This window comes from Cervus elaphus, chromosome 21 (assembly GCF_910594005.1).
Source record: "Cervus elaphus chromosome 21, mCerEla1.1, whole genome shotgun sequence".
Taxonomy (NCBI): domain Eukaryota; kingdom Metazoa; phylum Chordata; class Mammalia; order Artiodactyla; family Cervidae; genus Cervus; species Cervus elaphus.
Window position 1 is genome coordinate 81203953 of NC_057835.1, and position 13738 is coordinate 81217690.

The following is a 13738-nucleotide window of genomic DNA, read 5'->3' on the forward strand; positions in this document are numbered from 1 at the left end:
TTTTTTTAAGTTCTAAAGACTTTTTTTTTTTTTTTAAAGAAAGAAAGAAAATGAATCCAAGTCACTTCCAGGATACAGAGATAAAGGAAGAATAGTCTGAGAAGCAAAGCAAAACTACAGACGTCTTTGGCGCACACAAAAGCTACCTTCTTGTAAGGTCTGAAATGGGTGGAGAAAGTCACCATTCAGAACCAGAACACTAAGCCTTTTCAATGAAGCTCTGCAGCAGTTTTGGGGGGTAAGGGTGAGGACTAAGTATTAATTATACTGTTGGTGCCTCTCCATTCTGCCAGCCAAGTATGTTGTGGAGAAGAAGAAATCACTTCTAAACGCATCAATGACAGCCAAGGGTTAAAAAATGTTATGCATAAGATTAAGCTGGTAAATCAACATGTCACTTCTAACATGCACATTTTCTCAGCCAAGAAGATCTCTTTTTAAAAAGGGGAGCGGGAGACTCTTAAGGGACACTGTCTGTCTTAGCTTCAAATCACCAAACGCAATTTCAATTTAGCACTTCAAATCTGAAAAAGCTACCTTTCTTCCTGAATTTTGAGAATATAGATGGTACCATTCTGGATTAATCTGAACCTGTGATTGCTCTCAGCACTCTACTATTACAGAATAGTCAGATTTTTGTTACGGCATAAGAGGCAAATACGGAAACAGCTTTAGGTGGTTTAAAAAAAAAAAAAAACAAGATGGAAAGAACGTCTCAGTGGGAACAAAATTCCCATGAAAGTTGAAACAGATCTTTCTCTTACTAAGGAACCTCAAACATAATCAACATGTTGACACTTTTATTAGGTAAGTTTCATCTTAAGACTGTTTCATGAACATTAACTACTAATCCGCCCCATCACCTCTGTGGGGAAGAGAAGCAGTTTCTTTTCTCTTATTAAGGAAACCCTGGAGCTCAGTAGGAAAATGAGGGGGAAACAGAGACTTCCTCTTGGTCTCCTGTCTGAAGTTTCCAGTCTCTGGACTACTACATCAGCTGTTCAACAACACATTTGAATTTTAAAGCTGTGAACCAAAATAAATATAGAATGTTGTAATACATTTATAGAAAATGATAAATCACAGCGATAAATAGTTTGAGAAATATACATTCCCTAGGTGCCAAGTTACCAAAAATCTACAAACAGGAACAGAAGACTCTAAAGGATGACTAGACATAGAAGAGAAAAATCTCCCTTCCATCCCATTAAGGAAAGGTGGGGGGAGAGAGAGACGGGGGAGGGAAAGAGAATCGAGACGGAAAAAGAGAGACAGGATCCCCCCCAAAATACCTGGAGGGTTATCTTGAGTCAGAAAGTACTAACATTTACATTTAAATGAAATAAAATTGAATGAATGTGTCTTAAACTAAATCATAACTGTAATTTTACAAACAGTGACAAAATAGAGGTAACTTACACAGGCCAGAAGAATGTCCCAGCGTTCACCCCTTGCTTCGTGGCTGTAATCCATAGCTAATGAGGAAAATATAAGAGGCTTAGAACATGTTTTGACTTTTGGTCAAAGAAGAAAAAGGTTTTAAAATATATTAGCTCAGACATCTTAAACTTTACCCATACCCTACCATAAATCTCCCAATATTTGCAACTTTTTTTTTTCACATCTGGAAGTCAGAATTATTCTTTCCATAAATGTTATTCAATACATTCTCTGCAAAAGCTTTCAAGCTCTGCTGTGATTATAGTGGCTTTAAAAAAAGCAACCCTTATTTCATCTCAAGAGTCTCTTCTGTACCTGTCCCTTTTGATCATCGTTTTGAACATTTCACTTTTACGACAGAATTCTGCTCATCAAAGGACCTCAAGTGACCGTATGTTTCCTTGACTGTTGAAAGCCTAGAGAGAACCCCAGTTTGGCACACAGATGCCCAGATCGCAGAACCCAGCTTTGCCTTATTTTATACTCAAAGAGGTGAATGAAACGGGGCTGGGGAGGAAGATTATTTTTTATCCTGGATTTCTGCTTGCACCTTTTACTTAGCCTTTTGGTAAATGGAATTTTAGGAGTGAGTTCCTAGGGTAAGTTAGGTGACCCAAGCATGTCATTAAGTCTTCTAAAATATTCTTTTCAGGGACTTCCCTGGTGGTCCGGTGGTAAAGATTCTGCAATTCCACAGCAGGGGGCGTGGGTTTGATCCCTGGTCTGGGAACTAAGATTCCACATACTCCATGGTGTGGCCAAAAATATGTAGGTACATAGATAGAGTGTATATAACACATACAAATATGTAGATAGATAGAGTATATATAATACATACAAATATGTAGATAGAGCATATATATAATAGGTACAATATGTAGATAGATAGAGTGTATATATAATGCATACAAATATGTAGATAGAGTGTATATATAATACGTACAATATGTAGATAGATAGAGTGTATATATAATACATACAAATATGTAGATAGAGTGTATATATAATACATATGAATATGTAGATTGAGTGTATATATAATACATACAATATGTAGATAGACAGAGTGTATATATAATACGTACAATATGTAGATAGATAGAGTGTATATATAACACATACAAATATGTAGATAGAGTGTATATATAATACGTACAACATGTAGATAGAGTGTATATATAATACGTACAATATGTAGATAGATAGAGTGTATATATAATACATACAAATATGTAGATAGAATGTATATATAATACATACAACATGTAGATAGAGTGTATATATAATACATACGAATATGTAGATAGAGTGTATATATAATACATACAACATGTAGATAGATAGAGTGTATATATAATACATACAAATATGTAGATAGAGTGTATATATAATACGTACAATATGTAGATAGAGTGTATATATAATATGTACAATATGTAGATAGATAGAGTGTATATATAATACATACAAATATGTAGATAGAATGTATATATAATACGTACAACATGTAGATAGATAGAGTGTATATATAATACATACGAATATGTAGATAGAGTGTATATATAATACATACAATATGTAGATAGATAGAGCGTATATATAATACATACAAATATGTAGATAGAGTGTATATATAATACGTACAACATGTAGAGTGTATATATAATATGTACAATATGTAGATAGATAGAGTGTATATATAATACGTACAATATGTAGATAGAGTGTATATATAACACGTACAATATGTAGATAGATAGAGTGTATACATAATACATACAAATATGTAGATAGAGTGTATATATAATACATACAATATGTAGATAGATAGATAGAGTATATATATAAATACATATGAATATGTATACACATACCTAGTACCCGGGCTTCCCAGGTGGCACAGTGGTAAAGAACCCGCCCGCCGATGCAGGGGACACAGAGACATGGGTTCGATCTCTGCATCAGGAAGATCCCCTGGAGAGGAGGGTATGGCAGCCCACTCCAGTGTTCTTGGCTGGAGAATCCCATGGACAGAGGAGCCTGGCAGGTTACAGTCCACAGGGTTGCAAAGAGTCGGACACGACTAAGTGGCTCAGCACACACGTGTGCACGATGAATATCTACGTATGTGTATGTACATACGCTTCCTAGCTCATGCTGTGGGGGCAGAAGTTATGGCAGTTAAGACCCTGACCGTGGGGACCAGTTACTTGGATTTTATGCCTTGCCTCTGTCACTTACCAGCCATGTGATCATCCAGGAAGCTAAGGCCTCTACATTTCTTTAAAATGTAGATAATACTACCTAGCACATAGGACTATTCTAAGCTGTAATGAATTAACATGTGTAAAGTCCTTACAAACATTTGGTAAACCCTGGATCAATTTTCATCTTAATTATTACACAAGAATGGATATGAATATAATCGAGTTATTTCAGGTCACTGAAAACAACTTAGAACGGCCTGTGTCCCGCTGGACAGAAGTCTGGGAGAAGAAACCCCTTCGCTTGAGAAGGCAAACAGGAAAAGGAAGTGTGGCTTGGTTTTTCACAGGACCCCAAATAAAAACGGTCCAGGAATTGCGATCCCCCTCCTTTCTGGTTTCAACGTCTCCACATTTTGACAGTGTTTTATTTACTCCAGTTGAAACTTTTGTTTTGGGGGGAAAGGGGCAATTTGGAGGTGTGGGACATGCAGAAGTTTGGCCACAGTTTCAGGGAGGCCAGGAACGCCTGGCCGAGGAGAATCACGCGAGGACTCCCAGGCCCTGGGGGAGCACCGCAGACCCCCAGCTCCCACAGCAGAGCAGCCGCAGCTGGCGAGCGAGGGGCAGGTAGGGGCAGACACGCTCTTAGACTTCTGGAGGCCCAAGCTGCCGGCAGGCGTCGTCAGCAAGAAAGAAGGGCCGTCCTCGTCCCGCAGGGATGGACCAGAGAGGTCAGGACCTCAGACCGCGCTGAGCACCACCCAGGGGGTTGGTCCGAAGTACCCGTCGGACACAACTGAAGCGACTTAGCATGCACACACGCATCTTCCACTCTACAGGTCAACTCCAGCTTATCCCCAGGCCAGTGAGGACTCAAGTGGGTCCTCATTCACTCATTCATCATTCATCCTCGTGCCAGCGCCTCCACGAGCAAGGAGATGAACTCAAACTGAGTGCTGGACATCCTGCAGGCGCCTCAAAACCACCTCAGATTCTGACATTGCGCTCAGTTGTGTCCGACTCTTTGTGACCCCATGGACTACAGCCGCCAGGCTCCTCTGTCCATGGGATTCTCCAGGCAGGAACACTGGAGTGGGTTGCTGTGCCTTGCTCCAAGGGATCTTCCTGGCCCAGGGATGGAACCCAAGTCTCCTGTGTTTCCTACATTGGCAGGCGGATTCTTTACCACGAGCACTATCTGGGAAGTCTTTTTTTCTTATAATAAGTGATCTTTTTGCATACTTATTTTCATTTCAGAGACATAAGCTTAATGCATCATAGTCAAGCAACTTCCTAAAAAATCTGGTGCCTTATTTCCAAGGAAGTTGTATTAAGCAATATTTGGTAGACATGAAGTGTAAGATAAATCTGGGGTTTTTTAATGGAATTTTTTTTTTAAATACAGCTTTGTCAAGAGATGACCCTACACTTTCAGAAGCTATCTTATGGGATACATGCTGAGGTTGGCATTATCTGAGCAACAGAAAGCCCTATGAGTAACTTTTAGCTTCCTAACCCTCGGGGGAAATATCACCAAAGGAGTCTTCACAATGGTATAAGGAATGGGAACTGGGAGGGATGACAGATGTGTGTTAAAATTATCCTGGTGGCAAAATCAGGATTGTTGGTTCTGTATACTTTTCTATACTTAAAATTTTTGCAGTGACAACATCTCGGTAATTAGAGAAAAAAAATTAACCAATTGTTAAAAAAAAAAAACAATGACAATGTGAACTACGAAGACAAATTAAAGGTAAAATTTTTTCTTTCTTTCTTCATTTCTTTCAAGAGAAGTGATTTCTCCCTGCTCCTGGTAAAAGTCATGTTGGCCATATTTTCTAAAAGAAAATTGGGATCCTGACCAGAAAAGTGCAAAAAGTGAACAAATAAGAGAGAATACTTGAAATTTAGAAAAAAAGTTTTTTAAATCTCAAAGGAAAGAATCCTAGCAGTAATGAAACTGGTCTGTCAAAGATCTGGCAAACAGTATGAGACTGAATGCATAAAGTTTCTGAAGTTAAATCAGATCATGAGCAGCTATAAAAGTTCCTTTGCAAGTTATACATATATATTATATTTCAGAACCCTGAAGTTAAATCTAGTAATTACAGAGGAAAAAAAGTGCAGTAAAACATTGCTCCAAAGGAAGATACATGAAAAGGAGCCTCCTGAGCTATAAAAGTGGGGGAGAGTCACGAAACAGATGTCATAAAACTAGTTTCTCATTAATTCAGAGAAGTGGAAATCATAATTTTTCATTTCCCATTGGGAATCTGAAAGTAATATACATTTCCTCAGAGATGAGTCAAACTACACAGCTTGAAAAAAAATTATCTAAGAAGACACCCAGTTTGGCCTTCTGACCTTTAATCCGAGTATTTCTTCCTTTACTTTGCTTTATCTACAGGCACAGTTTTCAACATTTGTGTCCTAGAGGCTACGTTTTGAAAAGGGAATAAATGGGAATATAAATATTGTACCTTCTTGACATGTTATTAGAATTAAAAAAAAAAAAAAAAAAACTTTCCCTCTGGGACCAGGAGCATTTAAATGCAAAATCTAACACTTTCTCAAATTCAGTAGAACATGCAGCTGTGGAAGAAGGGAAGGTGTTTTCAAAAGGAAAATAAGCAAAAAAAATTTTTGAAAACTATGAACTACTGTTGTAGTCTTCCTAGTAGTTCTCTGCAGGGAAACTATTCTTTTGCATTCCAAAGCACAGAAGTAGAAGAAATGGAATTCTGAGAGACCAGAGGAATGGCAGGGCCCTAGTATCAGCGGGAGTAAATCAGTCACTGAGACTCAAGTGTCAGAACAGGGCTTCCCTGGTGGCCGGGTGAATAAGCATCCACCTGCCAATGCAGGAGACACAGGTTCGATCCCCAGTCCAGGAAGATTCCACGTGCCGAGGGGCAGCTAAGCCCGCGCGCCGCAACTACTGAGCCCGAGAGGCTCCTTCTGCGAGAGAGAGCGGCCACCACGAGGGGAAGCCGGCGCGGCCCAGAAGCGTCCCCACGGCTCACAGCGAGGGAAAGCCGGACGCAGCGAGAAGACCCCGTGCAGCCAAAACAAATTAAGTTTTAAAAACAGAGTCAGAACAGACTAAAGATGTGAGGGCTGGGGATGCCGTGGCAGAGATGTAAGCCACTGCGGCACTCCCCAGGGGGTGAGGGCCAGAGGAAGTGAGTGATGAGATTCAGGAAGAAGCACAGACGCCTTAGACGGAGGCGCAGCGCAAGCCCAGGCCTGGTAAACAGGATGCCAGAAGAGTCAGGCAGCGGGTTGGGGCCTGAGGACAGAGAGAAATGACCAAGTCTCTGCCTTCGGGGGCTCCACAGACTAAAGCAAATATCTGAGTAATTTCAAATGATGTTGTCATAATCATGATAGAAATAACACAAAAACCCAAAACAGGGTCCCTAAGCTTATTAAGAGCTGAGAAAGCTTAGTGAAAGCTTCTTGGGAATGGATATTTCAAATGAAATTTAAAAGAGAGACGAGCATAGTAGGCAAGGGGTTGGGGAGCAGGGTCTGTTCTAAGTACACTATGATACAGCAAAAAGAGAGAGAATACAGATTTATAGCATAGATGGAAAAGAAGCAACAGAATAAAGGAAAGGTAGCTTTCCTGGGGAAAAAAAAAGTCACCTGTTAGCAACATAATAAAATAGAGAGGTAAGCCAAGACTAGCGCCATCAAGGCAATCCCTTTGGCCTGGAAGTTTACGACTATTCTGTCATTCTTTTCTTTGCTGTCTCTTTCTTGAACTTGCCATCTATCTTGCATTCTTGAAAAAAAGTGGAAGTGTTAGTTGTTCAGTCGTGTCCGACTCTTTGTGACCCCGTGGACTGTAGCCCACCAGGCTCCTCTGTCCATGGCATTCCCCAGGCAAGGGCACTGGTGTGGGTAGCTGTGACCGTCTTCGGGGGATCTTCCCGACCCAGGGACGCAATCCGCATCTCCCACACTGCAGACAGATTCTTTACTGTCTGAGCCTCCAGAGAAACATCATTATGCTATAGTAATTCACGAGGATGGTCTCAGGACCAACTTATTGTGTTACCAAAACTAGCCAAAAACCACTGTAGGCCCAGCAACTTGAGGAGTAATAAGGACACAACGAACTAGCAAATAAAACAAGAAAGAAGCAGATTCACAGATATAAAGAACAAACCAGAGCTTGGACACCACTAAGGAGAGGCAGGGGGGAGGGGTACTGTAACGGTGGAAAAACGGAGAAAAAGAGGGATTACGGGATTATATGAAGTCATGTGTGTGAAACTTGTGAGCACTGTAAAGCACTTTAGGATTTACAGAATCTTGTTTTCAATTTAAAAATTCTTTTAAATTGAAAAAAAAAGAATGCATCCTCTCGCCTTAGAAGTGCTTTCCTCCAGAAACTCTGGCTTCAGAGAACTTGCACCATGATGGGGGCCAACCTCATCTCTCAAATCTCCACACTGAGTGGGTCCCTTGGAGTCTCAATGACTCCCTGCCTCGCTGAGTCCAGCTTTAAACCAAACAGGGAATTTTTCCCCACCAAGACATCTCAGTATTAGAAACAGCAGGATGAGAGCAGAGAGATTTTTCAAAGAAACAAACACACTTACGGCACTCCATTAAGACTATGGAACATACTTTTGTCACGAGAAAAAAAGTAAATAGCTTCAAAACAACAATATAAAAAGGAATCCCATTATAATACATGTAGGAGGAATACGGGGTCTTGCAGCTAGTGGCAACTTTTAATAGTGCATTCTGAAGATTAACAAATGAAAAGCAGACTCACCTTGGCGGAAGTCTCTGTATCAGGGTTTTAGTAATGAAATTAAAATGTAGAAACTGTTTTTGAAAGTCTCATGGTGTGATTCACATTTTCAGATGGACACTGCAAGCACCTCATGGCATACATTAGATTTCAAACTAGAAATAGAGCAGTTCTTATTTCCCATGTAATCTGACGTACACATTATTTGCCAAGTGCCTTTCATGGTTCAATCACTCAGTTAAAATAAGTTGAGTTTGATTTAACTGCCTAAGATTTTCATAAATATTTTCTCTACTCCAATTTTTTCACTGGTGAGTTCATGAAATATATAAGCCTCAGAGAGGATGGTATAAATGCTTTGCAGTATTTATTAAGGCTCCTATTTTCTTATAGTATTTTCGGTTTCTTATACTGTAGTTTCTTATAGTTCCTGTCCATATAGTCTTCTTACATGCCAGATTTCAATAGAACGTGTTTTCAAGCTATATCCAGTGTGCTCCTTGGAATGCTTTTGGTGGTCTCTTGTTCAAGAAGACAGACAGAAACACAAATCGGTTTCACTGCAAATCCTGGTCTGGCACTAGGGAATCACTAAACTTCGTGAAATGTGTCTACTTGGAGAGCAAGTGAGGAAACAACGGAACATAGTTAAAATGGAGACTTCACTTCATGGAGCAGGTTCATAGCTTTCCCTCTGTTCCTGCAGAAGCTAATGAATACTTAGTCTCATTTTCTGAGGCACACCAACCCAGAGGAAGCCTAATGTCCACACTGGATGGAAGTTGATCCAATCTGATAAAATGATTATTCATCTCTATATCCTTTGTGGTTCTTCAAGCCAAGTTTGTTTCCACAACAGAATTAATATAAGAAAAACAACTAGCCACAGCTTGACAGAACTCTAACTTCAGTCATTTTATTTATACCTAAAATAGTCCTCTATCATAAACTTGGTTTGGGAAATCCACCCTGGAAACAGATTTCACTTTGCTTACAACACAGTGCATCATAGACTCCCGGGAGTCCAGCCTGAATAAGGACAGCAGAATCAGAACCCCTACGAGAAAGAAACCCTACTACCGACGTACAAGAAGCCTTCCAACCCTTTTTAAAAATAAAAACCCTATTTAACCTTGCACACTGGTTTATTATGCAATATTAAAGATCAGTCCTGGGTGTTCATTGGAAGGACTGATGTTGAAGCTAAAACTCCAATACTTCGGCCACCTCATGCGAAGAGCTGACTCATTTGAAAAGACCCCTATGCTGGGAAAGATTGAAGGCGGGAGGAGAAGGAGACGACAGAGGATGAGATGGCTGGATGGCATCACTGACTCAATGGACATGAGTTTGGGTAAACTATGGGAGTTGGTGATGGACAGGGAGGCCTGGCGTGCTGCGGTTCATGGGGTCACAGAGAGTCAGACACAACTGAGCGACTGAACTGAAGGCATATTTTACCATAGATGACTTTTACTCAAAGACAATATTTTTTTTCTTACTTTACATTCTCCATTTAGCCCTTAGACTGCAGCAGACATCACCAGGTGGGAGCTCATTTCGGGATGGTGGACTCGCGGATGTGTGTGGACCCTGCCCACTCTTCCTGCCATGGCAGACGGCACAAAAGCCTCCCAGCCTCGGTCCTGCCCAGGGCTCCCCCGTGGCCCCACGTGGAGCCTGGTGGGCTACAGTCCATGGGGTCGCAAAGAGTAGGACACAACTTAGCGACTGAACAGTTAACAACAATATGCATATACATATTATATGCACATATATTGTGTACACACATATATATACACAATACCAAAACACAGAAACATTGCCAAGTATGAAGAAATTAAATGCATCTTTTTCACAGGTAACAAATTTGGAAATGAAGAGTTTCAATGCACAGAAAAACACACATAAATGCAAAACTCACCGGTTGACCTCCCCACCACCTATGGTTAAATTTCTCTCGCCCTCGAAGATTGAAATGTGCATCAAATACAGGATCATACATGGAATTGCCAACAATTCCATGTGATTCTGGATACAGCCCCTTTGTGGAAAAGCAAATTTATTGTCAAAATAATCCACATGTAATAATAGTTCTATCATAAATTTTATCATAGAAGGTTTTATAACAATATGTAATTTCTAATTTTATATGATATATATAACTTCTACATGTCTGTCAGAGGAAACATGACTATTATCTATACACTGGTTGTAAGCCATTGTGAAACTTGACATGATTATAAGAAATTTAACATTGAAGTTTTTTTTTAACTGTTACAATTTAATAAGATGACAATTTTTATTACAATAAATTAACCTATAGATTGAAATTTACTTATGTGTCTCCAAAGAAGCTTCTATTTCTAAATACACTATTCCTTTTTCCTCGGTTCTATTTCTACTCCAAGGCAAAAAGAAATAAACAAAATAAATAAATTATATTTTTTAAAGAAGAAACCGAGGTAGAATTTATGAGCATCTGAAAATTAAAACATAGCAGCTCCAAAGTCAATGCTTTTATTTGAAAACTCAGAAACTAAAGAATAGATCCTGTGGTATCTGAGAGGTTGGATGAATATATTCAGACAGAATTGCACCTGGGGAAAAAAAGGGTTTTAAAGTTGCAATGAAGTTCAGTCATTGACAAAGTTGTAAAGGGCATTTACTATGACAATTGATAAAGGTAAGATGAAAAACAGAAAGATTTTCTCTTAACACTAAGGAACATGTTTTTAAATTTTCCCTTTAAGTCATTTCAGGATGAAATCAGCCCTTTGAATCTACACCATTTGAAAGAATACTTACAGTGGCCAAAGTGTATAAGTTAGGGAAAGTTTTTGTTGGGTACACAGGCCTCATGTAGGGGGAGTGAGTGCCACAGGACCCTGGAGACAGAATTCAGGTATTAGAGCAAGAAAAACAACAGGAAACACTCCCCAGGGAGACCCACTCTACGAGCGAAGACACGGGCTCTCTTCACGCTTGAATTTCAAATGGGAAGGCCGTGTGCCCATACATCTCAGAACCGACAGCTGAGGGTTACTGGGCGGGTGGCGGGTCACAGATAGGAACGCGGGACAAGAATGACTTACTCAGCTTTTCAATGTTAGGCATGACCTTGCTGCCTTTCTTCATGTAGGATGCGCGGAAACCATCCACAGAGAAGATGATCAGTGGAGGGCGAACAAACCTTAAAGGGTAACACGATAAACTTCAGACAAATAACGCCACAGAGTTTGCACTATGCTTAGTCCTTCTCCGCAGCTGGAGCCGAGAATTTCTAAAGCAAAACTTCAGCGAGGGTATCTGTAAGAGCCTGGGCTTTCAGCCACATAACATTTGTGGCAAATTCAGTGCAGAGTGAAATGACCAGGGAAGGAGCTGGACTCCAGGCTTCCCTCAATGTGCTCTCTCCACGGCTGCCTCTGGCATTGCAAACAAGGTTTTTCACATTGTAAAAAGCTATTATATTGATTTGCCTGGGGTATGAATTCTCCCATTTGCTACCTGAAAAACTATTCATTCTTTAAAATCCAGCTCAAGATCTCCTCTTTCATAGCAATGGTTGATGCTTCAGAATTCCTTTAAGATAATAATTAATACCTCTTTCATATTAATATATATCACTTTATATATTAATTATATAATAAATACATATTGAATTAATAAATGCATATTCTATTTTAATATATTACATTATATTATAATGCTATATTAACATGTTTATCTTCTTCATTAGTTTCAAAGCACAGTTGGTGTCTTATTCATCTTTCTATTTTATGGACCTATTGTAGGGCTTCAATAATTTATCAAATACAGAAGGAAGGGAGGAAGGAAAATGAAATTAATAAGCAGTAGCAATCTTATCACTAGACTAAACACTTACAAAAAATTCTAAGTTTAATTACAAAATGATTGTGAAAATAATTAAAACTGTTGAAGATCTCTAAAACTTAATCAATAAAGAACTAGACTATCCATCTAACTAGGGCAGGACTGATGAACTAGGCTCTTTGTTATAGTCTAAAGTTCCAGTTGTTCGATAAAATCTGAGAATGCTAAACTTTGTGGAAAACTGTTTTTAATGGTTTGCAGACTATTCCTCAAGCACAAGCTTGCATTTATCTGAAGCCACATAACAAATGAGTCTGACTCTTGCAACTCCATGGACCATAGCCTGCCAGGCTCCTCTGTCCATGGGATTCTCCAGGCAAAAACACTGTAGTGGGTTGCTGTTCCCTTCTCCAGGGGATCTTCCCAACCCAGGAATTAAATCCTCGTCTCCTGTGTCTTCTGCATTGCAGGCAGATACTTTACTACTGAGTCATGTGGGAAGCCCATATTTAAAATGAGTCACATGCTAAGCACTTAGAATAATTCTATGAGTTCATTACTATCATCACTATTATCATTTAATGATTTTACCACTTGGACTGCTTTCTCTTCCAAAAATAACCAAACACATTTTAAACATTCAGACACTGCTGTCATCCCATTCTAATAGCCCAAAGAAGTTCAAGTAGCTCATGAAAGTTAAAAAGGAGACAAAAATAAAAATATCTAAACTCTTGGATCTTGTGTCCCAGGCTGTGCTACCTAAAACAAAAAGACGTTCAGTCACATACACTCATGAAAACACGTTTGTAGAACATCTTATTTTCTGCCAGGCACTTTAAGGGTCCGTGGATTTGCGGCAGTTTCCTGGAAGGCGTCATAAGTCCCCTATGCTGGTCCCACTTCAGCTGCGGGGTGTCACTAGGTCTGGCTGGAACCCAGCAAAGCAGCGCAGCGGTGGTTTGCCAACTTCCTGCAGCATCTGGTAGGAGTTACCATCTTGGATAATATTTTCGAGAAGCTCTGGAGTCCTCCCTCCAGCCACCCCACCACCACGGCCACCACCAAAAAAAAAAGCAAAAGGAGCACTTCAGGAAAAAAACACAGAAAAACCAAATCGCTGCCAGAAATGTTTCTCTTCCCCTTCAGTATTATTATTATTGTTATTTCTAAAATCTTCAGCTGAGGTGAGATACAGAGGATGTTGTTTCCAATATGTGCAGAGGCGATAGGAGAAAAATTTTTTTTAAACATTTCTTTTATTTTTTAAATTTTTTATTGAGTTCTAATTCACATCTCATACAATTCATTTGTTTTACTTGTATGACTCAATGATTTGGGGTATTTTTACAGAGTTGTGTAACTATCACCACCGACACAGAGTTGATTTTTTTTTTTTTTCTCGTTACACCATTTGGCATGTGAGATCTTAGTTCCCAGACCAGGGATTGAACCTGCACCCCCTATGGTGGGTGCCTGAAGGTCT

At 39.6% G+C, this 13738-nt stretch overlaps 1 protein-coding gene across 8 annotated transcripts in view; it reads right to left on the minus strand.

Annotated features, from left to right (window-relative positions):
* Window positions 1-13738, minus strand: part of ENPP2 (ectonucleotide pyrophosphatase/phosphodiesterase 2) — a 129513-nt gene that overhangs the window by 54253 nt on the left and 61522 nt on the right. For all 8 annotated transcript variants that reach the window (XM_043880413.1, XM_043880411.1, XM_043880409.1 and 5 more), the window contains exons 6-9: window positions 11511-11608; window positions 11224-11303; window positions 10340-10459; window positions 1420-1475 (exon numbers count right to left, since the gene is read on the minus strand). In XM_043880413.1, the coding sequence (XP_043736348.1) occupies window positions 1420-1475; window positions 10340-10459; window positions 11224-11303; window positions 11511-11608 (354 nt within the window). The remainder of the gene's footprint in view (window positions 1-1419; window positions 1476-10339; window positions 10460-11223; window positions 11304-11510; window positions 11609-13738) is intronic.